At 44.2% G+C, this 24,175-nt stretch overlaps 1 protein-coding gene across 8 annotated transcripts in view; it reads left to right on the plus strand.

The window, feature by feature from the left end:
* The window catches only part of pitpnm2 (phosphatidylinositol transfer protein, membrane-associated 2), a 139,113-nt gene that overhangs the window by 71,366 nt on the left and 43,572 nt on the right, over positions 1–24,175 (plus strand). For 7 of the 8 annotated variants that reach the window (XM_078421691.1, XM_078421683.1, XM_078421688.1 and 4 more), the window contains 7 exons: positions 6,972–7,186; positions 9,014–9,135; positions 10,173–10,406; positions 12,452–12,799; positions 19,448–19,543; positions 21,098–21,205; positions 21,715–21,782. In XM_078421691.1, coding sequence (XP_078277817.1) covers positions 6,972–7,186; positions 9,014–9,135; positions 10,173–10,406; positions 12,452–12,799; positions 19,448–19,543; positions 21,098–21,205; positions 21,715–21,782 — 1,191 coding nt within the window. The remainder of the gene's footprint in view (positions 1–6,971; positions 7,187–9,013; positions 9,136–10,172; positions 10,407–12,451; positions 12,800–19,447; positions 19,544–21,097; positions 21,206–21,714; positions 21,783–24,175) is intronic. The other variant, XM_078421687.1, reaches the window with a different exon arrangement.

A 24,175-nucleotide genomic window follows, 5' to 3' on the forward strand; every position in this document is an offset into this window, starting at 1 on the left:
TGAACCAGCTGTTCCTTTCCAAATATTGTGCACCATCTCCATAATATCATGTTGCTTGCATCTGGACCAGCACGTTAAATGCAGCAATCTTTGGTTGAAGTGTTTTGCAACGTACAAAGGTTGTGAATGCTTTGGTCGAAATGTCAGTCTCGCCCTTCTCTTCATTATTTTGACTGTAATATGGGAAACATTTTTATTTTTGAACACAAGCAGTTTTGTAACTTTTGAATATGAAAGCTGAGCATTTTAAATCATAAAGGGCCTGTCACGCAACCATGGTTACCATTGCCAACATGCAGAATAATATTGACAATGCTTAGTATGCAGTGCTGATGTCTATCTGAGGTTGGCCTGAACTAACCAAACTAACTATGGATGGGCTGCTAATGAAGTCCTGTTGTCATAGCAACAGATGCTGCCTGCTCATGATGGAGCTTCTTCCCTGAATAACCAAGCCAACTAACTGTGCTCAAATAGCATAAACATATCCCAGTGTGCAAAACATCTTTGATTAAATCAAACATAATTAATTTCAAGTTAAAATGGTGAACCTAACATTAGGAAAGCAATTCACAAATAGAATGTGAAATCCAGTTGTCGTTTCTTGGATTTCAGCATGGCTCCTACATTCCTCATGCTGTCATAAACCATTTATGGATAAATAAATGCACACTTTGAGTGCTGTCTTGCCTGGGATCCATCTATCATAAAGTGAAAGGCTGGGAAGCAGGTGCTGAATGCAGGCTACTGCTAATGAATTAGCTGTCAGAACCAATAAAAGGGCAGCTTTGGCCACCGCCTGCAGCAGTGATTTGAATCATTATTTCTCGTTTACCATGTAAAATAACCTATACTTTAAGTGACATTTCACTAATTCTCCAGCTCCAAAAGTAACAATTAAGTCACCACTCATGTGAAAACAGTTGGGTAAAAAGCAGGCAAATAGATGTCGAAAGACTCATTCTGTTGTTCTGATTTTGCTACTGGAGATCGCATACATTTCCATCTCTCCTCTCACTCAATGGAAGAGTATTACCTGAGCTTCATTGTTCACTCAACTCCAGCATTGTAAAGTTCACAAAACAAGCGAGGCCCTACATCAGAAACGTGTACTCATTGCATTGGAACATCTAACTGCCGCTTGAATGATTGACATTATTCCATCCATGAATATCACGGTAAGATGAGTGTTAACATTGTGACTCTTTGTCCGGGCCATGGTTATTTTTGTGAAGTTCCAACATATTATATAATGTTAGTACACACAGGTCTGCACAACTCTGTGCAGTTATCTGAATACATACTTTAAATTCTTCATTCTTTCAAAACAGGCTTTATCTATAGGACTTTAGGTAAAGTTTGCGAATCCAGACACCTCATAACATAGAATGCCTTGTCCTTAACTAAGGCAGCTTCTGGTACAGTTTCCAGAGAATTGTAACAAAATAGGCAAAGGTTACCAAAAATGGAATGGTGGGGAGGACAAGGACTTAATGCATATAAGTGACTGCACACACTGCTGGACGATGGGGCCTCCGCACCCACACCCAGACCTCCCTCTCTACACTGCTGGATGATGGGGCCTCCTCCACACCCACACCTCCCTCTCTACACTGCTGGATGATGGGGCCTCCTCCACACCCACACCTCCCTCTCTACACTGCTGGATGATGGGGCCTCCTCCACACCCACACCTCCCTCTCTACACTGCTGGACGATGGGGCCTCCGCACCCACACCCAGACCTCCCTCTCTACACTGCTGGATGATGGGGCCTCCTCCACACCCACACCTCCCTCTCAACACTGCTGGATGATGGGGCCTCCTCCACACCCACACCTCCCTCTCTACACTGCTGGACGATGGGGCCTCCGCACCCACACCCAGACCTCCCTCTCTACACTGCTGGATGATGGGGCCTCCACACCTACACCTCCCTCTCTACACTGCTGGATGATGGGGCCTCCTCCACACCCACACCCAGACCTCCCTCTCTACACTGCTGGATGATGGGGCCTCCTCCACACCCACACCTCCCTCTCTACACTGCTGGACGATGGGGCCTCCGCACCCACACCCAGACCTCCCTCTCTACACTGCTGGATGATGGGACCTCCTCCTCACCCACACCTCCCTCTCTACACTGCTGGATGATGGGGCACCCACACCCACACCTCCCTCTCTACACTGCTGGATGATGGGGCCTCCTCCTCACCCACACCTCCCTCTCTATTCTGGGAGGTCAAACTAGGGCGGGGCTTTCACAGTGAACAGTAGGGCCCTGGGGAGTGTTTTAAAGCAGGGATCGAGGAGTTCCCTGAAAGTGGTCACAAGATAGGGTGGTCAAGAAGGCTCTTGGTACATTGGCCTTCATCAGTCAGGGTATTGAGTATAGAAGTTGGGACGTTATGTTGCAGTTGTACAAAATGTTGGTGAGGCCACACTTGGAGTACGGTGTTGAGTTTTGGCCTTTCTGCTATAGGAAGGATGTCATTATGCTGGGAGGCTGCAAAGATCTACGAGGATGTTGCCAAGACTTGAGGGACTGAGCTGCAGGGAGTGGCTGGGTAGAACTTTTCCTTGGATCCTAGGAAGATGAGGGGTGATCTATAGATGTGTATAAAATCATAAGGGGAATAGACAGCATGAATGCACAGATTATTTTACCTACGGTAGGGGAATCAAAAACAAGAGGACATATGTTTACGGTGAGAGGGACGAGATTTAATATGAACCCAAGGGGCAGCTTTGTCATTCAGAGTGTTGTGGGTATATAAACATAGCACAAAAAGTAAGGAAATTTGTGTTTGGTAGATTATTTCTTTGTTGTAACAATGCTTCTTGGCAATAAATCTTATACCGTTGGAAAGCCTGTTTATTTCCCTTTTAAATGGTGCCACATTTGTAAGGAACATGCATTTGTGGGATGAGCAGCAGAGCTGAGTATATGGGTTGCGCCCATGAAAAATTTGCCAAATCTTCTCTGCCAATGCCAAACAGCTTATTCTGCTGTTGCTATTGACTCTTGTTTTGAGCTTCTGGTACCCCCAGGTGCTGACAAGAATGGGATGCCATCCCACAACAGTGTGTGACCAGGCTGGTGACCAGCATGAGGAGGAGGTGCCAGGCTGTTATGGCTGTGTATGGTTCTTCCACACGCTACTGTGGCTCCTGTTTATTAAATGAATAAATTGTTAAATTGCCAATATGTCTTGTTTCTTCAGACTTCAATCATCCAATCCACCAAACAACACCGAACAAGAGTCAATGGCAGAATAAGCTGTTTGGCATTCATATCATATCATATATATACAGCCGGAAACAGGCCTTTTCGGCCCACCAAGTCCGTGCCGCCCAGCGATCCCCGTACATTAACACTATCCTACACCCCACTAGGGACAATTTTTTTATTTATTTTTTTTACATTTTTACCCAGCCAATTAACCCACATACCTGTACGTCTTTGGCATTGGCAGAGAAGATTTGGCAGATTTTTCATGGGCACAACCCACATACTCAGCTCTGCTGCTCATCCCACAAATGCATGTTCCTTACAAATGTGGCACCATTTAAAAGGGAAATAAACAGGCTTTCCAACAGTATAAGATTTATTGCCAAGAAGCATTGTTACAACAAAGAAATAATCTACCAAACACAAATTTCCTTACTTTTTGTGCTATGTTTAGAATGAGCTGCCAGAGAAGGTAGTTGAGGCAAGTACTATACCACATTTAAAATACCTTGGACAGGTACATGGATAGGAAAGGTTTAGAGCAATATGGGCCAAACACGGGCAAATGGACTAGCTTAGATGGGACATCTTGGTCGACAGGGATGAGTTGGGACGAAGGGCCTGATTCTGTGCTGTATGACTCTATGACATGATTATCTAGTAGCAGGGCCTAGACAAATGCAAGAGTGCGGGTGTTTTGCCCCACCATGCATCCCTTTGACGCAAGGTTGTAGTAGCCTTTGCTGAGGGCCATTGGTGTGCATGCACTGGGTGTGTCTAAAATTGGAGCTTGCCTGTTTATACACTATTCTCTTCACCTTGGAATTCATTGCATAGAGCTTGTGTCCCTCTCCAAGCACTTCCAGCTCACTATAAAAGGAGACATTCATGTCATCTCTTCAGTAATTATGTTTAAATTATAAATGCATGTGTACCACCAGAAGCATCGCTAGTGATGTACAACAGATGGAGGCTGATATCTCTTGGCTAAACTAATGGCATTAAATTACATGCAATAAGAGCAAGCACTTTTTAATTATGGAGAACGTCAGTTACTTAAAGGCTTCTATAGAGACGAAACTCCAAATGCTGCTCAGTAAACATGCGTTGCACATACTGACGTACAGGCTAAAGTACAAAGGATTCATTCATGGATTTATATTGTTTCTTGCACAGATCAAAAGCTTATACTAATCTCAGTAAAAACAATGTGGCTACAAATTGGACAAAAGGAAACCAATTTGTCATATACTTCTGTGAAACCTATACTGTCTGTTTCTAAGATACTGTGAAATAAAATGCAATATATTTTTGTTTCTAACATCTGACATGTACACAGCATAATATTTAGATTATGCTCCCGTACATCTTTAATCCCAGCAATGGTTTGGCATGAGTCACCTGCTACTTAATAGCCAAACAAAGGTGATGGAGCCATTAGCCACCTTTGTTATTGGGAAGAAAGCTTTTAATCTCCGAGTCAGTTATGGACAAATAGAAATGTCTTTTGCCATGTTCTGGACACATTGGCAGTATCCAGAACACCAAAAAATAAACTATCGAAAATTCTAATTACAATATTTGCTGTGGGTTAAATAACAAAAACAACTAACAGTATGAAGAGTCATCTACAGGGATTAAGATCTTCAATGAAGTTGAGTTAATGTTTTGAGTAATATCATGCAGAGTCGTAACCACATGTGTGAAAGGTCCAGTCCCCACACACGTCAGCCCCATGCTGACTGACCGCAGCAGAGATTTTTCTATTGTAATCACTGGCCGATCTTTCCCTACGTAGCCACTAATTAACAGCCTAATATGGAACCCAGCACCTTCTGAACTCCAGCTCATGAGAACCTTTGCACTTTGTACAATCAGCACCTTGTCAACGTGCTCAGAGCCATTGTGGCTGACATTTATTAACAACTTTTCCCCTATATTTTATATTTGATATATATTAATTCCTCTCACCTGTTTGCACTGGAGTTATTCTTTGAAATCCATTGTGCATTATTTTTGGTGAAACATACTTAAATTAACCTGTATCTGAAATATTCCTTTTTATTAGGTTACCAGTTATAGAAACATAGAAACATAGAAAATAGGTGCAGGAATAGGCCATTCGGCCCTTCGAGCTTGCACCGCCATTCAATATGATCATGGCTGATCATTCAGCTCAGTAGCCTGTACCTGCCTTCTCTCCATACCCTCTGATCCCTTTAGCAAAAAGGGCCACATCTAACTCCCTCTTAAATATAGCCAATGAACTGGCCTCAACTACCTTCTGTGGCAGAGAATTCCACAGACTCACCACTCTCTGTGTGAAGAAATGTTTTCTCATCTCGGTCCTAAAAGACTTCCCCCTTATCCTTAAGCTGTGACCCCTGGTTCTGGACTCCCCCAACATCGGGAACAATTTTCCCGCATCTAGCCTCTCCAACCCCTTAAGAATTTTATATGTTTCTATAAGATCCCCCCTCAGTCTTCTATATTCAGTTACAATGTTACCTACCAAAATCTGGTTGCAATTTTACTGGGCAGATGACTTCTGATCAAATAGTAGATTATTCATCCTCTCATTTTGAACTTTTGTTTTATATTCCTCTCCGTTATTAATCTCAACCACACACTCTAGCGATCACCATCCCCAACTGGTCTCACCCTGGATCTGAGGCCTACCTCGTTCCCCAGAACCAGCTGGAAACATGGCGAACAAGCGAGCTCTCCTGAACACATTCCTCAAACCTCTCTCCTTTGCTCTTTCTTCAAACCTTTTTTACAATCAATGTTGAAGTAAGAGATATCCTCCCTTTCCCAATCAGTGTTGAAGTAGGAGATATCCTCTTCAAAAACAAAATCACTCCACCATCTTGCCCAATTCACCAATATCCTTGCAGTCCGATGATCTGTGGCTTACAGTCCTGAGTCTGAAAGCTTCGATCTTGTTTAACTCTTGACAAATTCTGTGCTTGATCTTGCAAACAATCTCCTTCCTTAATTTGGATTACAACCCCTTTTTTCTTTCCTAACTTTTTGAACACCTATAATCCAGGACTATTAGCTGCCCGGTGCTGTCCTTGTTGAAATGCAAATTGCATTGCAGCCCATCTGCATTATTCATTGCATTTTCCAAGTTGGCTAAAATTGGAAAGGTCAAGCCATTTATTTGCAGCTTGTTCAGTTGTTTCTGCTCAATGATAAACCGAGCAGTATTACAAAACAACAGACAAATGCTGTAAGTATATGCTTCACAGCAGTGGCTTTTTATATGTTAATTGTGACAGCGGTGGGAATAATATCTGAGTGCATAATTCAGTAAACCTCTTATTGAGAAAGTGATAAAGGCTGTGAAAATCTGGTTATCCCTCAACAGACCATGGTTACAATTGAGTTTGAATTTAGTTTATTGTCACGTCTACTGAGGTATAGTGGAAAGCTTTTTTTGTTGGACACATCGCTCACTGATGGTTCATTCAGAATAACTTTTGAATTAATGAATGGCTAATAATTGGAGAAAGGTCTTAATGTCATTGTTGATTTTGATGTACTAATGGTATGAATATGTTTCAATGTGGGATAAGAAGTGAAGTTTGGAACTTAAAGCACTATTCAACCCAGTTTAACTTGGAGCCCCCCCCCCCCCCCCCCACCCACTACAATCATTCCAAACTGCATCCTGATGTGTTTGCCAGTGCTGGTATTACTTGGTGTCTCACACAAACTGTGTTTATGTCTTACAGAAAAAGAGCAGAGATGAGACTTGTGGAGAAGGGAGTGGAGTGGAGATCCTTCAGAACAGGCCCTATAACGATGGTCCTGGGGGATCTGGCCAATACACTCACAAAGTGTACCACATCGGGATGCACATACCCAGCTGGTTCCGATCTATTTTACCTAAAGCTGCATTGCGTGTGGAAGAGGAGTCATGGAATGCCTATCCCTATACCAGAACAAGGTAGAAACTAACTGGATACAAAATTGGCTTAATGGTAGGAAAGCGAAGGTCGTCTATACCAATGATTTTGATGAGTAATTGTGCAGATTAACTAAAATATGTGGTATCTTAGACTATGAAGGTGGTTATCATGAATTGCAGTGGATGGTGTTGGGCTTGGGGTAAGTCGGCTGGGGCATGGGAAATAGAGTTTAATTCAGATGAATATGAGGTGTTTTAGTTTGGGTACAAACCAGGGTAGGACCTTCACAGAGAACAATAGAGCCTGAAGGATAGAGGGTACCAGGAGTTCCCTGAAAGTGATGTCACAGGCAGATGGGATAATGAAGAAGGATTTTGGCACTTTGGCCTTCATCAGTCACTGAATTTAGTATAGAAGTTGGGACATTTTGTTCCAGTTGCACAGGATGTTGTAATTTATTGATGGGTAGGATGGGGTCATAGGATTGTAGGTGGGCCGGATGTTATATGTACATATAAAGAAAAACACAGTAACAAGTTCGATAGATTGTCATTATGCTGATGCTTAAGTTGGAATGTTACTATAATTGACAGAATTAAACATAATCCATTATAATATATTTTGCTCATGGATTTCTGTGAAAAGAGCCATTGCATTTGGCGTTCTAAACTGCCTTCCTGAACTTTCTGTGGTGTGTATTTTACAGCCCTTTGCTAATTTCCTGCCAGTGGAATGACATGCACTGTTAGTTGTACAGTTGCATGAGGAAAGACACAGGTTCTCAGCATGAACATAAACCTCCCAGCTTGGCCTCATTAGTGTAATTGGTTAATTATCCATCTGCGGTGAACTGTGCCTCGGAGGTAATGCCCTGCCACACTGAGGTTCCGTTCCAACATCTGAATTGTGAGCATCTAGCCCGCAACATGAAGACCCTCATTTACTCACTGATATTTAATCATCATTCTGCTTCTTACATCAGACCCTTTTTGTGCTAGTGCACACTGGTACAGCATTCCACCACACCCAAAGAGTCTAAAAACAAGACATGCACCTTCTTCGAGTTTTTAATATTACAAAAAGATACTAAAGTTTAAAAAATAAAATGTATTAATTAAATTAGATGGTTAGGCCCTTAAACCGATTAAGCATCTGACAGGATAACAATCCATAGACACCAGCCAGGAATGGTCTATGAACTGACTACAAAGAAGCATTGCATCCCTCATATTCTTGTGATTGGCAGTGAAGGCTCAAGATGTCATTGGCTTACTCCTGCTACATTTGTTCTTGGGAAAAATATTGATTATGTAACAAATACAGTAGAAAGCTATCAAACATGTTTTATGTGGGCCAATAGTTCGCTGGAGGAATTCAAGAAACTAATCTCGCTCTAGAGTCTCCTCTGCCATAGAGTAGAGTTTGTTCCTGCTAGTAAAGTCTGAGCAATTGAAGGCTTGGGATGGTGGGGTGCAGTTCATCGTGTTTGGCAGATTTAAAGAGAGATGAGGCAATGGAGAGATTTAAATATAAACATGAGAATGTTCAATTTAGCACAGATTAGGAGTCAGCAGAAGGCAGCGAGAGGAATTGGTGCATTGGACGGAGGAGGAAGTGCATGTCTATGTGGAGAATTGAGATCTGATGCTGACAGATCCAATGAAGGTGTGTGGGACAGGCCTGGTGCAACTTGCTCATCTTATTACCATCTGGAGCTATTAACTTTGGTCTTGGTTCAGCACTTGCCCGCATACCGAGTGAACTCTGCCTTCTTTGGCATGGCCTCTCATCCACTAAATATGGAACGTTTGAATTGTTAGTTTCCTCTCACTTTCCAAAATGATTATTTCTTTTTTTTGTTCTAGGTATACCTGTCCCTTTGTAGAGAAGTTCTCCATTGACATTGAAACATATTATAAACCTGATGCAGGAGATCAGCCAAATGTATTTAATCTCTCATCTGCTGAAAAAAGGCAAAGAATGCTTGGTATAGTATTTGCTTTCTATCTCCCCTTTTTTATGTAACAATCATTTTAGTTGTTACTAATGAAGAGAAATCTAACTGAAATGACAGCCAAGTTAAGTTTGCCTTCACCATGATGGTATTTCCATCAGATGATTGCATGCAACGTATGAAGGTTGATGTTACTGCAGCTTTGATGCGAATTTTGTTGGATCTGCTGCTCAGTTCTACTGGCCGCAAGCCAGACTTGGGATTTGATGCCAACTGCAGTGCAGCTCGTTGAAGGCAGGAGATCAAATCTCCGCGCCATTCCTGCTGCATGCGCATTCTGTCCACCAGCACTGTGGTAATAGAGACATTTGCAGCCCACGTGCCTGATCTGAGGTGAGGAACTCACAAAGTTGTTGAACCAAGTTGCTACAGTCATTTTCACTCTTCTTTCTTGTGAAAAAACATTAAAATTGTACATTAAACTAGTATTGTGAAGACAAAGCCTATAAATCCCTGGCATCCTCGAGAATGATCGAGTTGCCTTGATAGTTGACCACTGCTAACTAAGTGGCTCCTTGTGTAATGAACGTTCAAGCCATGATCACCCGCTCTGTTAGCACCTTTCTGCTTTTGAGAAGGGAATTTAGAGTAGTGGCCGATAACCTTCAACTGGTAGGGGAAAGGAGGGGGTGGAAGGAGGCAGAGAGTGGAGAAATGCAGGAAGATCATGCGGCAATAATTACGTGAACATAGCCAACCTCATTTGAGAGCTGAGATCATTTGATTGTCAATCGTTTGTGTTTACTCCAAATATTAAATATATTTTCTGTTCTTTAAACTGTAATCCTGTCCATTAATTTTGTTCCATGGTTATCCTTTGTTTTTCAAGGTTATAAAATTCATTTTATCTCTGAAATTTGTATTGCAATTTTTGTAAGTATTGCATTCTGCAATAAATTATCAACTGAACTTAATTTTCTTTTTCATGTGCAAGGTTTTCTACAACTTTTTAACAAATATGTTGATTCTTGTGCAGCACAAATATTTGATCTTCTGCCTCTCTGAATCAGATCCCATTGACATTGTCAAAGACCCTATTCCTCCTAATGAATACAAAACGGAAGAGGACCCTAAACTGTACAAGTCGATCAAGACAGGAAGGGGCCCCCTAACAGACAACTGGATAGAAGAGTGCAAGAACAAGCCTGGACAAATGCCAATCATGTGTGCGTATAAACTCTGCAAAGTGGAGTTTCGATATTGGGGAATGCAATCCAAAATAGAACGCTTCATTCATGATGTAGGTGAGTGAGTGTCAGGTCCAGCTTGCGTGTTCAATAGAAGGCAAAGTGCTTTTCCATGCCACCATTCAAAAAGACACAGCTACATTTAGTGGCGGAGTATATTCAAGTTTCCTTGATATGAGCACTAAGGCCTTTTCAGTTGGCCTGTTATACAGCTATAGTACAGGCATTCACCTGACAATGTGGGAGACTCCCCAGTTCTGTCCCATCCACAACAAGCAGGATCAATCCAATCCAGCATCCAACTATCCAATGAGTCTACTCTCAGCCATCAGGAAGTGACGGAAGGTCACCAGTTAGCATTTATTTGCTCACTCATGCCCACTGAGTTTCTGCAGGGCCATTCAACTCTAGACTTCAACACAGCCTTGATCTGAACATGGGCTACAGAATTCTGGATGTTAGGAACAGTGGCTGGCAAAGCACATTTGACTGGAGGACTCTGGATACTTAGGGAGGTAGGCAGGAAAGTCCGTGGCATCGAGTGAGATTGCAGGGTTAAAGATGTCCTGGACAAACCCAGCTCTGCTTAACGCCACGGGCAAATAGAGGTGGTTTCCAGTGGAATATCATTATGTAATGGAGAGTGAGGTCATCGAATATATGTTGATCAACTTCTTTCCGAAGTAATATCTATGATTTGTTCAATTCATTTAGCCTCTGTGTAAAGAACACTTGTTCCTTTTGCCCTAGTTTCAGTTTGGCCTGGTCCGCAGCCTTGGATTGATTGTTGCTTTTGTTCTCTTATATAAATACAAACTGTCTTCAATTGTTTTTCCAGTTTCTAATGTGTATTTATTCAAAGGTTTGAAAAATTCTAAAATTAGTACAACGAAAGGGGCTTCTGTAGTCAAACAAGCAAATCTGTAATGATTGTCATATGCAATAATGGAGTAGTGAATGAGTAAACGTAGACGGCAGCATGCTCCAGAATGGGGCATGAAAGAGCTGATTGCTTCTGGAGTCTGATAGCAGATTCCTGAAACTGTGGGCATGAAGCTAGTCTGGACACAACCTTTCAAGCTTCTGTATCTTCTCACAGAAGGTAGAAGAGAGAAAAAGAAATGACCATGAGGATGGGCACGATGGAATCTCAATCAGCTGATGATGTGGCACTTTATCAAATGCCCTTTACAAGTCCATAGGCTAATACTGATGTAGATCAATTACAAAATCCCATCAACCCCTTCTGAACTACATCAAATAATTCTATCAGTGTAGGAAAATAACTGCAGATGCTGGTACAAATCCACAGTGAAATGGATTTGTGATACCTTCAAATAATTCGATCATATCAGTTGGACATGTTTTGCCTTTCACAGATCCATGCTGACTTTCTCTAATCAGTTCAACCTTGTACAACTGACTGCAGGTTGGTTCGAGATCCCTACCACCCAGGTCAGACTAACTGCTCATTAGCTACTGGCATTATCCCAACACTGATTTTTGGACAAGACTGTAATTATGATTTGGAAATTATTATCATGGAATATCACGTCCAACTAACCTTGTCCTTCTCTCTCCCTTTCCTTTTGCTCATCTCTACAAATTCTCTTGCCTCCTCAATCCATAAAGCTTCATGAATTTAAATCCTAACTAGATATTAGGGAAGAAACGTTTTCTGTATGTGGAAGGGTGGTATGATGAGTGTGTGGGGGGGCAGTGTCATGGAATGGGTGAATATTTATGCCTGCAAACATCTATGCAGTATTCTAGTCTACCACTTGTTTTCAGATGGTTCCACCAACGGAGTGTCTTGTTCTTCAGAGGTAACCATTCAGCCCCTGGGCTGCTGAATCCTTTACCTTGTTTCGCCAGCAGTTAAATTGTGTTCCTTCTGATAGCTGTTCTCAGTTAGTCAAAAGAAATGTCCATCACCATTTTTGAGAACCTTTTATCTTGTTTAAGCAGTAGAATATTTACCTGTTGTATCATATTCTGCATGATTGTTCCAGTCATTTATTTTGGAATTTCAGAAGTATACTGTAATGTTGTGGTTTGTTCATAACTGTCCCGCCTGCTTAATGACTGTCCATGAATTCCAGGCCTGCGGAAAGTGATGCTCCGAGCTCACCGGCAAGCATGGTGCTGGCAGGATGAGTGGTACGGCCTGACCATCGAGGACATCCGGCAGCTGGAGCATGAAACACAGCTCATGCTGGCCCAGAAGATGGCCCAGTTTGTGGCACAGTTAAACGACAGCGAAGCGGAACAGCCTGGCCTGACCCAAACCTCCATCGAGAGAGATCAGGGCTCCATCAGTATCACTCCCAGCTTCACCATAGAATCCAGCAGTACCAATCTAAAGGAGTACACTGACTCATTAACAGAAAGAACACTGACCAAACAATGGTCCACATCGTCCAAATCGTCACATTCATCAGTCAGAGGAGGTAGGCTCTGGAACTACAGCACTTACATTTCTGCAGCGATTCTGTCTTTTCATTGTGGTGAATCAGCTTTTACACTCTGAGAGACCAGGGTACAAGGCCACACGGGTAGCCAAGGTGGTGAAGAAGGCGGAAGGCATGCTTGCCTTCGTTGGATTGGGCATTAAGTACAGGAGTTGGGACCTCATATTACAGCTGTGTAGGACATTGGTGAGACCGCTGCGAGAATATTGACATATTCTGGTCACCATACGATAGGAAGGATGTGATTAAGCTAGAGGGTGCAGAAAAGATTTACAGGGATGTTTCCAAGACAGGAGGGATTTATATAAAGTAAAGGCGATGAGTTTTCACCACGTACTTGCATTGCCTTTGTCATGATGTTCATTGGGGTGTCCCAGCAGATACCAGCAGCCTCCTTCATCAGGGCTGTTGTATATTGAGCTGGACTGCTGGGTGGTTCACATCAGGGCTGTTGTGTGTTGAGCTGGACTGCTGGGTGGTTCACCATCTGCCTGGCCAGGCCTGCCCTCTCACACTAGGCAGGGTTGGAATGTTGTTTACGATCGGCAGCCTGAATGATGTTGCCTGCGGCCGATCCCACGGCAGTGCGGGCGACCATTGGCATCTCAGTGGCAACCGCACTGCCTCACTATTAGAAATACAGATGATTTTGTTTAAAAACAGTTTTTCTGTTCAGTTTTTAATCTTTTCGTAATTTTTTTATGCTGGAATAATTTTTTTATGCTGAAACATTGTGGACTCTTGTGATGTTGTGATATTATGCTAGTTGGGTGTTTATGAACCTGTGTGTAACAGCCACTGCCACCGCACAGCTCTGATGATGGGTGCTGCCCGTGTAGAGTTTGCACGTTCTCTCAGGGACAATGTTGGCTCCACCTAGTGCCCTCGTCTCCTCCTACATCCCAACAACAAGCTGGCAGGTTACCGGCAAAAACAACCTCAGGGCAGGAGAGGGGAGGAGTTGAAGTATACGCAGACTTAGGGAGAGGAAGGAGGCTTGAAGGATTTGGTGTGCTGGCATGCATCTGCTGAGCTGAGCAGCTGCAGTGACCTGACATGATGACTACTGCCCACTGGTGCTGCAGCTCCCCAACTATTGCTGTAGGTGAGGAGGCATCTAAGGGTGGCCTGGACGGCATCTTGCTGCTTCCTCAAGCCTTGTGCGCTTGTCCTGTCCGCAGTATTGGCTAGTTTTGTGAGTCTGCTACATTTGTAAGGTGCTGTCACTACCTCAGTATATTTTCACAGACTTTTCAGCCAATTAAGTAATTTTGAAGGGCGATCACTTTTGAAATGTGGGGAGTGTGGGGAGTAGGGTATCCAGTTTATGTGCAAGCAGCCTGCTCCAAACATGGTCAATAACCAGGTGATTTCTGTTTGTGATGTCAATACAATGAGGAGAATGCATGATCCCACCGCCCCCGATCTGACCCCATCATCCCGGATCTAACCCACCATCCTGGATCTGACCCCACCATCCCGGATCTGACCCCATCATCCCGGATCTGACCCCACCATCCCGGATCTGATCCCACCATCCCAGGTCTGACCCCACCATCCCAGATATGGTCATGTTGCTCCAAGAATCTAAAGTACCTTTTCCTAAACTACACATTCATTTGCTCCATCCTCCAATTTAAAAGCAAGTGGGACTGGGAACAATGAAGGGATTTTTTTTTTTGGGGGGGGGGGGGGTTCTTCTTGTAACTAATTCCTAACTCTGCACCCAACAGGCGTGCGTTTTATCCGGCACTACAAAGCAACATGCTGTGCTTGTCCTCCCCAGTACAGAACCCATGATAAATATTGCCTTCCTGTGCTTGCTTGACTGTTGCCCTGGACGCAGTCTCTGGTCTCAGGGTGCATGCACTGCACTGCTGGCTTCAGATCTACAATCTGTTTATTGGTGTTGGTTGAAGGGTAAATAATCGAGAAGATACTGTGAGTAAATTACCCGCTCTTTACTTAGCGTCCAGGATCATTTTGAATGGATTAAAATGTTGCAGGATTGCTGCTAAGGTTTCTATTTCTATTTTTATTGAGTCAGGTTAACCTGGCAGTTTTGTGCAGTGGCTTATGGCCTTAATCCAGCTGTTGGACTGTACAACTTCCAGCCGCATTTGCTGCAAAGAAATTTACACAAAAACTAAGTGAAGTGTACACAATAACATGCTATTGAAAAATCCAATGTTAGCTGCTCTGACAGTACTACTCTCTAACAGCACTCCACTTTTATGTTCTAAGCTGCAACTTGGCTTTCTCATTCAAGGAAAAACTGAGCCACATAATGACTTTAATTAAACTGGGAACCAAAGATAAGCAATGTGCGCATTGTGTATTGTTCTGTTGGTCAGAGCGTCATCTATGTTAGATGCACACCACCTTTACTCAGACCAAGAAAAATAAAGGAGACAGACGCAAAGTGCTGGAGTAACTCAGCTGGTCAGGCAGCATCTATAGAGAACATGGATAGGTGACGTTTCACAAAGTGCTGGAGTAACTCAGCGGGTCAGGCAGCATCTCTGGAGAACAAGGATAGGTGACGTTTCACAGAGTGCTGGGGTAACTCAGCGGGTCAGGCAGCATCTGTGGAGAACATGGATTGGTGACGTTTCACAAAGTGCTGGAGTAACTCAGCAGGCCAGTTATTAAGGGATTGGACAGGCTAGATGCAGGAAAAAATACTCCCGAGTTTGAGGGAGTCCAGAACCAGGGGTCACAGTTTAAGAAAAAGGGGTAGGCCATTTAGGACTGAGATGACGAGATACCTTTTCACCCAGAGAGTTGTGAATCTGTGGAATTCTCTGTCACAGAAGGCAGTGGAGGCCAATTCACTGGATGTTTTCAAGAGAGGGTTGGATGTGGCTCTTCGGGCTAATGGAATCAAGGGATGTGGGGAGAAAGCAGGAACAGGGTACTGATTCTGGATAATCAGCCATGAACATATTGAATGGCAGTGCCGGTTTGAAGGGCCGAATGGCCTACTCCTGCACCTGTTTTCTATGTTTCTATGTCAGGCAGCATCTGTGAAGAACATGGATAGGTGACGTTTCGGTTCAGGACCCGTCTCTTTGAGTCTGAAGAAGGATCTCGACCTGAGACATCACCTAACCATGTTCTCCGAAGATTCTGACTGGCCTGCTGAGTAACTGCAACATTTTGTCTTGTTTTGCAAGCCAGCCTCTGCAATTCCTTGTTTCTAGCAGTGTAAGTAAGCTGAATTACAGACTATATGAACAAGCTTTGTTTGTTTCTTAAGAGAAATGGCTCCTTCACATTGTATAGTGTTTGCCCACGTCGCAGGTTGAAGCCGTGAGCTCGGATGTTGCTGAAATCTAGCCCGCTGCTGGATCTGCGATATTGACGCCATCTGGTGCTTGTGATGTGGCTTATTTATAGAAACCATTAGCAGTGTGCTGCTGACGTCTTTTGCTGCGTAAGTTAACTGTGTCATTCAAACTGGCTCCAGTAAGCAGAAAAAGCCAGCTGCATTGTGGAAGCAAAAGCATCTGTGTTGCTGAACCTCCCCCAGCCCCACCCATCCTCCATTGTGGTCAGCAGTGGATCAAATAATCACAACCCACGCTGAAAAATAAACAGGCCCTTTGGTGAACTGAGCAGACTGATAGGTATCACAAAATGCTGGAGTAACTCAGCAGGCCAGGCAGCAACTGATAGCATCATCTGGCCTTGCTAAGGAGGTCAGTCTGTTCAACTACTCCGTGTCTTTGTTGATGAGCTACGTTGCACAAAGATTAATTCTACTTAATTAAGAATGATAGAAAAGGTAAAGCCCAGTTGAAACGACATCCACTAATTAGTTTCAAGATCCACTGATGCTGATGTAATGATCTTATTTAGTGTGACATTTCTCCATCTCTCTCCACCCTTGCGATCTGCGCTTAATCCAGCATGAACATATTCATGTCACCCTATAATTAACAGATATCCTTTTCGTTTGTTTGAAAATATAATTTTGCTCCTACACTTTCTGTTCCTTACTAAGGTACTGCTGCTTGCCTGAGGCATTTGTGTAGTTGTTTGCATCAACATTTTTTTTAAATGGTACCTGCTGTTTTTCAGATCACTAAGACTCTTTCACCACCTATTTGTTCTCTGAAAAGTTCCTTAAAACCAAATATACTAGTGTGCTAAAGGCACTGTTTAACTGCAAGTTGTTGTTGCTGACAATGCACAGGGTTAGAATGGCTGTGGAAAGGATATTAACTACGCCATGGTCACATAATCAATAGGAGAAAGGGCCAGTTTCAATGAGAACAGAGCAAGCCTGGATATAGATCTGTCTTCAGCATTCCACTCGCGTTATTAAATAGGAAGTGCCACTTGCATCACCTGAGCAGACCAGTTGTTTTCTAGGTTGCTGTCAAAGAGATGGAAATCGCAGAGGGCTAGCCATAAGCCCATGATCTACTGACGAGTGGTTCAGTGTTCCAGTGGTTTTTGAGGGCTAGAACATGTACAAATGTCCTACCGAAGATAGACATACAATGCTGGAGTAACAGCAGGACAGGCAGCATCTCTGGAGAGAAGGAATGGGTCTCGACCTGAAACGTCACCCATTCCTTCTCTCCAGAGATGCTGCCTGTCCCGCTGAGTTACTCCAGCATTTTGCGTCACTATCTTTGGTGTAAACCAGCATCTGCAGTTCCTTCCTGTATAAATGTCCTACCCTTGTTGCAAAGAGAGTGTAGGGTTAAACCCAATACAGATTACTCCAGTTAATCTTGGCGATGGGTCTAAAAATGGTAATGATGAATGGAGTTAGCAGTCACTTGGAAAAGCGTGGATTGTGGTGAGAAAACCAGCAGGCCTGGTTAAATCCTGTCCAACTAACATTTGAGGTTTCTGAAGAAGTAACAGAGGGAAATGTAATTATTGTTTATCCATTCCCCCTGCCTGAACCACTTGTCTCCACCTGATCCAGAGTGCTTCCTGCCCCCCTCCCCACTGCTCCACACCCCTCCCCTTCCCCCCTCCCCACTGCTCCACACCCCTCCCCTTCCCCCCTCCCCACTGATCCACACCCCTCCCCTCTCAGAACCGCTGTGGCTACTATATTGAATTGATTTTAAAGTATTTATTTGCGATTTTCTCCTTCCTCCTCAACCTGACTCCTGTGTCTGAGTGAACAAATCAGGAACCAGTGGTAGAATGCCATTGTTGCCCTGGGCCCGCTGGCATCATTGCCCTTGGCCTGGCCTTGGAGCCCGGCATTCTGAGCTGTGTTCATTACTGCTCTCTACTAACACTATCACTCCCGGCCATTTCATGCATATCGTGGCTTGGGGCACTAGTTAATGAGCGCTGATGAAGAATGATATTGGTGGCCATGTACTCACACCCCGTCATTCCCTAATCATCAGCAAGGCAGCACAGTGACACAATGCACAGAGCGTGTAATATTGGGGGAAGAGGAGGCGATCTTTTAACAGAGGTGGCAGATTGCTTGTTGGTTAGGGCTCATGCAGAACAGTGCAATGGGCAGGGAGTGTGGCAGTGCCCAGCTCAGGGCTGCTGGAGCAGGTGGGGAGCACTGTTACAGGAAGGAACAGAGGACCTGGTGCAGGGAACCGCCGTGGGGAGGGGGAAGAACAAAGGGGGACCGGGCATGGGGAAACTGCCATGGGAAGGGGGAAGAACAAAGGGGGACCTGGCGCGGGGGGGGGGGGGGAATTTGTAACATTGTCAGTGCTCTCTGTGGGCGACTATTTGCATACCTTGAGTGTGCAAACAAAGAATTTCACTGTGACTGGTCACATGTGACAAAGTATTCAATCGTCTGCACTCGGGGCAGGCTCTGAGAGCTTGTGTTTCACGATCACAGGGAAGATTCATCCGACTGGGTCACCTTTTTATTGCTCTGAAGAGTTGTTTCTCAGTACATTTGACCAATTTGATTTTGTAAACTCCTAACATTGACTTGAATTTCCTCAAGGTATTCATTTGATGACATGATAGTTATTTTTATTTATTTGAATCTTTGTTGCTGAATGATTTGTGAACGTTTCCCACTGCTATGTGTATGGTGGGGGGGAGACCAGTGACATGGCAGCCACACATTGCCACAGATTCCCATCACATCGGTCCACGGCTGCTACCAGTTACCCACACGGCTGCTTCACGGCAGACCCCAGGCCAAGGCCAACTCAAGCAGCTCCTGTCTGGAGAGCACCAGGGCATCCTGGCATCCACAGTACCCCTCCATCCTTGCTAACCTGCACACAGAGCATCGCAGCAACGCAGCTTCACACAGCAGGACAGGGCAGACATAGTTAGTGGGTATAGTGAGGCAACGCTCACCTTTGCTTTTGTATCTGTTACTGTTAATCATTCACTAGCGTGATCATTTATGATAAACCAAATGTGGTTTTTGAACAGAAAGCAAAAAATATAAACTCAAATGTTTGTAATTATGTCGTGGAACGTGTAATATTAGTTTGAAGAGAGCATTGTCGGCATTGTTCCACCGGATTCTTGCTCAGATGTCCAGTGGACCAGGTGGGGACTACAATACTGTTTTTCTAATGACACACTTCTGCAGTTACTATTTTCACTGGTTGAATTGATGGTGTTTTGCCCTTTAACAGATGTTTCTTTGTTTATCAGCAAGCCCTTCACGGCACAATATTGCAGACTGGCGAATGCAGAGTATTGCTCGGGACTCTGATGACAGCTCAGATGATGAATTCTTCGATGCACAAGGTACACAACAGACAGTTGCAAGAACTGGTCTGAAGCTCGGTAGCTTGGCCTTTGTAGTCATGGTTGTTGCAGGCACCCAGTCACTAGAATAAACCATCCTATAGAGTCATAGAGGGATACAGTGTGGCCCAACTTACCCACGCCGGCCAGCATGTCCCAGCTACACTAGTCCCACCTGCCTGCGTTTGGTCCATATCCCTCCAAACTTTTCCTATCCATGTACCTGTCTAATTGTTTCATAAATGTTGGGATAATCCCTGCCTCAACTACCTCCTCTGGCAGTTTGTTCCATACATCCACCACCATTTGTGTTAAAAAAGTTACCCCGCAGATTCCTATTAAATCTTTTCCCCTTCACCTTAAACCCATGACCACTGGTCCTCTTAGTTACATGGCAGGATAGAGATGAAGAATCATGGAAATGTACAGCACAGTAGAAGACCAATTGGTTCATCGCATCCATGGTGGTCAAAAATGGTCCCAGGTTAATGCCACTGCTCAACTCTTTGTCCTGCAGGTTAGGGCCCTTTGAGCTCTGAATGAACTGCCCTTCTGCCAGTTCCACTCCAGACAGCGAGATTCACATGGATTCTGAAGAAGGGTCCTGACCCGACACATCACCTATCCATGTTCTCCAGAGATGCTGCCTGACCCGCTGAGTTACTCCAGCACTCTGTGAAACGTCACCTATCCATGTTCTCCAGAGATGCTGCCTGACCTGCTGAGTCACTCCAGCACTTTGTGTTCTATGCAAGATTCACCCATTGAGTGAAACACCTTTTCTCTCAGATTCCTTTTGAAGTAAACAATCTATGCCCTCTACTTGCTGGCCTCTCAGCTAAGGACCTTTTTGCTTATCTTGTCCAGGCATCATCATTTTTGTATGCAGCAGTTAAATCTTTCCTCAGTGTCTTTTGTTGCAAACAACTGAGGCATATTCTTCCCCTGATTGCACTCAGCCCTTGTTATTGATGAGGGATTGGGCACGGCCTTTACTCAACCCTGGATGGCACTGAGACAGCTGCCGTGGACCTAACAACGTGTGTGTGTGTGAATACACATGTGTTTTAGCCTTGGCCTACACCTCACCAACCCCCATGCTCCTGACCTCAGAGATATCGCTGTTTTACGTGCAATTGCTTCAGGAATTGCAAAAGATGAGTTGGCTCCAGCGTGTTGCCTTCCTCTGCCGTCATTTTGGATGAAGACGGTTGTGCACACAGACAGACAGACACACACACACACACACACACACACACACACACACACACACACACACACACACACACACACACACACACACAGACAGACACACAGACAGGCACACAGACAGACAGACAGACAGACAGACACACAGACAGATAGACAGACAGACACACAGACAGACACACAGACACACAGACAGGCACACAGACAGACAGACAGCCAGGCTGAGGCGCTGCCTGCTCCCTCATGCTGGACGATCTATTTGATTATCTTGTATTCATTACAATGACTTTTGTTATGTCAAAAAGTTGTCATTTGGTTTTCATGTTTAACTTTTTATCCACACAGAAGACTTTTCAGACAATGAGGAAAACTTCCCTCAAGAAATCACAAAATGGAATTCAAATGATCTTATTGATAAAATAGAAGCCTGTGGTGAAGCTGAGGAGGGCCAGTGTAAGCTCTCTCTTCATTGAAATCCTCCGCACCATTTGCCTCATTTTAATTCACACTTGTTTCAACGAAAAAATAATTTGACCTACACTGCCTGTGGCCGTCAAAGCAGTTTTCTCATCTGTATCAGCCTAATGTCCCTGCATTGTGTTTACACACTGCACCAGTGGCAGGGGTTGTGTTTACACACTGCACCAGGGTGATTGTGTGTGTGTGTATGTGTGTGTGAATGAGTGTGTGAGATCATGTGTGTGTAAGAGAGAGTGTGTGTGTACAGCAGTCTGAAGCTGGCATTGCCATCTGTGTGTGAACTTGCAGTAGAACTTTCCCCCACCCTCTTTGACTCAGTGAGTGTAACCCATCTAAACGTCGGTGGATCTAGCAATGAATGATTCCTTTGTCCATGGGCCAACTTAATCTAATGAGGATATATAAATTGGGAGAGGGAGTGTTACTTGCTCGATTTATCTGACAGCTGTAGAGATCCTATGCCGTTATTCTTCCTCTCTCAGGTGACGTGTACCAAGGCCGATTGACAGACTATGTTCCGTCCACTGCAGAGCAGTTGAATCCCATTGAGGTATGTGATTTGGACAACAGTCATCGCTACTCAGGTGATAAATGCCACGTATGGGAGAATCATTAACTTAACACATCACTGCAAATGAGCAATCCAGTTGTACTGAACCACTGAGGCATCAATTAGACGAATCCCAATAAAAAACCACCTCCATTTCTGAGGCTAATGATCACCATTGGGACAATACAACAGGATCTTTATTCAATGTACTACCTGGTCCAGAATTCCACTCTCGTACACACACTCTCACTCGCGCACTCTCACACGCACACGCGCGCGCACACACACACACACACACACACACACAATGATACCTTTGGAAGGTATGATAAAATGCTTTGGCAGAGGGATTCAGTGGAACTTCTACTGGAAAATGTGGATGACAGGTAATGGCAGTCCGCAGTGCAGCAGTGAGCTGGAGTATGTGCTCCGATGTGAGACCATGCTTCATTGTCTGAGACGAGCTTCACAGTGTCTCTGCGGAATTGTTTAATCAGTTGAAGACATTAGATCATAAAATCATAAGTGATGGGAGTAGAATTAGGCCATTCGGCCCATTAAGTCTACTCTGCCATTCAATATTGGCTGATCTATCTCTCCCTCTTCACCCCATTCTCCTGCCTTCTTCCCATAAACTCTGACACCCGCACTAATCAGGACAATGCCATTTCCTGCCTTTCCCTGTGCTGTGACGTGGATGTGCAGCTGCCGACTGTGCCTTAAAACACAGCGCTCAGCTCCGGGTCACCGGCCACTGGTGCAGTCTTATCCCCATTTACTTTGCTTTCATTTATTCACTGAGTTTCAAGATTTAGCATTAGGGTTATGGAAACAGCTCTTTCAATGTGTATGGCCACTTAACGTGACGTTAAAGCCCAATTTATAACAAAGACCAAACCAAGTCCTGTGCTACAGATGCACGGATTGACAGATCGATATTGCACCAAGATGCTACTTCAACCTTGTGCAGGAGAGTTGCAAAAGGTCATATTCATTAATTGCATGTTAAATCCAGTGACCATGTCACTAATGGGTCAAGAACACAAAGCTTAGAATGACATGAACATCCCCTTATGATTCACAGGAGTTTGAATGCATGTCGTTATGCAAATCAAACGTTTGCTCACTCAGTCCCTGTATGGATTGGGAGGGCACTGGGCAGGACACATCTGATCCTGTTATCAAGATCATAGAATGGTAGACACGAAAAGCTGGAGTAACTCAGCGGGGCGGGACAGGCAGCAACTCTGGGGAGAAGGAACAGGTGACGTTTCGGGTCCAGACTCTTCATAGAACAGTAACCCACAGAAGGAGGACAGGCCCTCTCTGCAAGGGCAGGACAGCTCTTCCCAGTCACCAGTGCGGGCTTTGTAGGTCCAGTATGCAAGGACACTGATCAGGAAGTCTAACGATGTAATTGTTCATTGCCCTGAATACAAGAATAACAGGTTGTGTGTCGCTTGCACAGGGCAAGGTGAGACCACATCTGGAGTATTGTGCCCCTTATTTACGAAAGGGTGTTAATATCCTGAAACCGTTCAGAGAAGCTTTATTAGACTAACTACCGGAATAGGCAGGTTGTGTTGAGATGAGTTTATTGTCATGTGTACCGAGATACAGTGAAAAGCTTTGCTTTATAAAGAAGGGTTGGGCAGGTGAGGGTGCCAGGAGTGAGAGGAGTCGATTGAAACATACAAGATCCTGAGGGCTCTCAGGGTGGATGTGGAGAGGAAGATTCTTGTAAGAGAATTAATGACTGCGCTCCATCTTTAAAAATAAGGTGCCAATCATTTGAAACGCACGTGAACTTTTCTATCAGTCATGAATCTTTGGGACTCATTTTCTAAGAGAGTATGGAAAACAGTCTTTAAATGTTTTTAAGCAGTGGGAAACAGACTTGTGATAAGCAAAGACTTAAAGAATACTATTGGAATATTGTGTTGATGTTAAAATCAGATCACTGTGATCATTCTAACTGGCAGAGCAGGTTTGATGGTCGAATGGCTTCCTCCTGCTTCCAGGCAATTTGTCTGGCAATGTATTCCAGAGACCAATAGACAATAGGTGCAGGAGTAGGCCATTCGGCCCTTCGAGCCAGCACCGCCATTCACTGTGGTCATGGCTGATCATCCACAATCAATACCCCGTTCCTGCCTTCTCCCCATATCCCTTGACTCCGCTATCTTTAAGAGTTCTATCGAACTCTCTCTTGAAAGCATCCAGAGAATCGGCCTCCACTGCCTTCTGAGGCAGAGAATTCCACAGATTCATAACTCTCTGAGTGAAAAGGTTTTTCCTCATCTCCGTTCTAAATGGCCTACCCCTTATTCTTAAACTGTGGTCACTGGTTCTGCACTCCCCCAACATTGGGAACATGTTTCCTTCCTCTTGCG

Source organism: Rhinoraja longicauda, chromosome 25 (assembly GCF_053455715.1).
Source record: "Rhinoraja longicauda isolate Sanriku21f chromosome 25, sRhiLon1.1, whole genome shotgun sequence".
Lineage (NCBI taxonomy): Eukaryota > Metazoa > Chordata > Chondrichthyes > Rajiformes > Arhynchobatidae > Rhinoraja > Rhinoraja longicauda.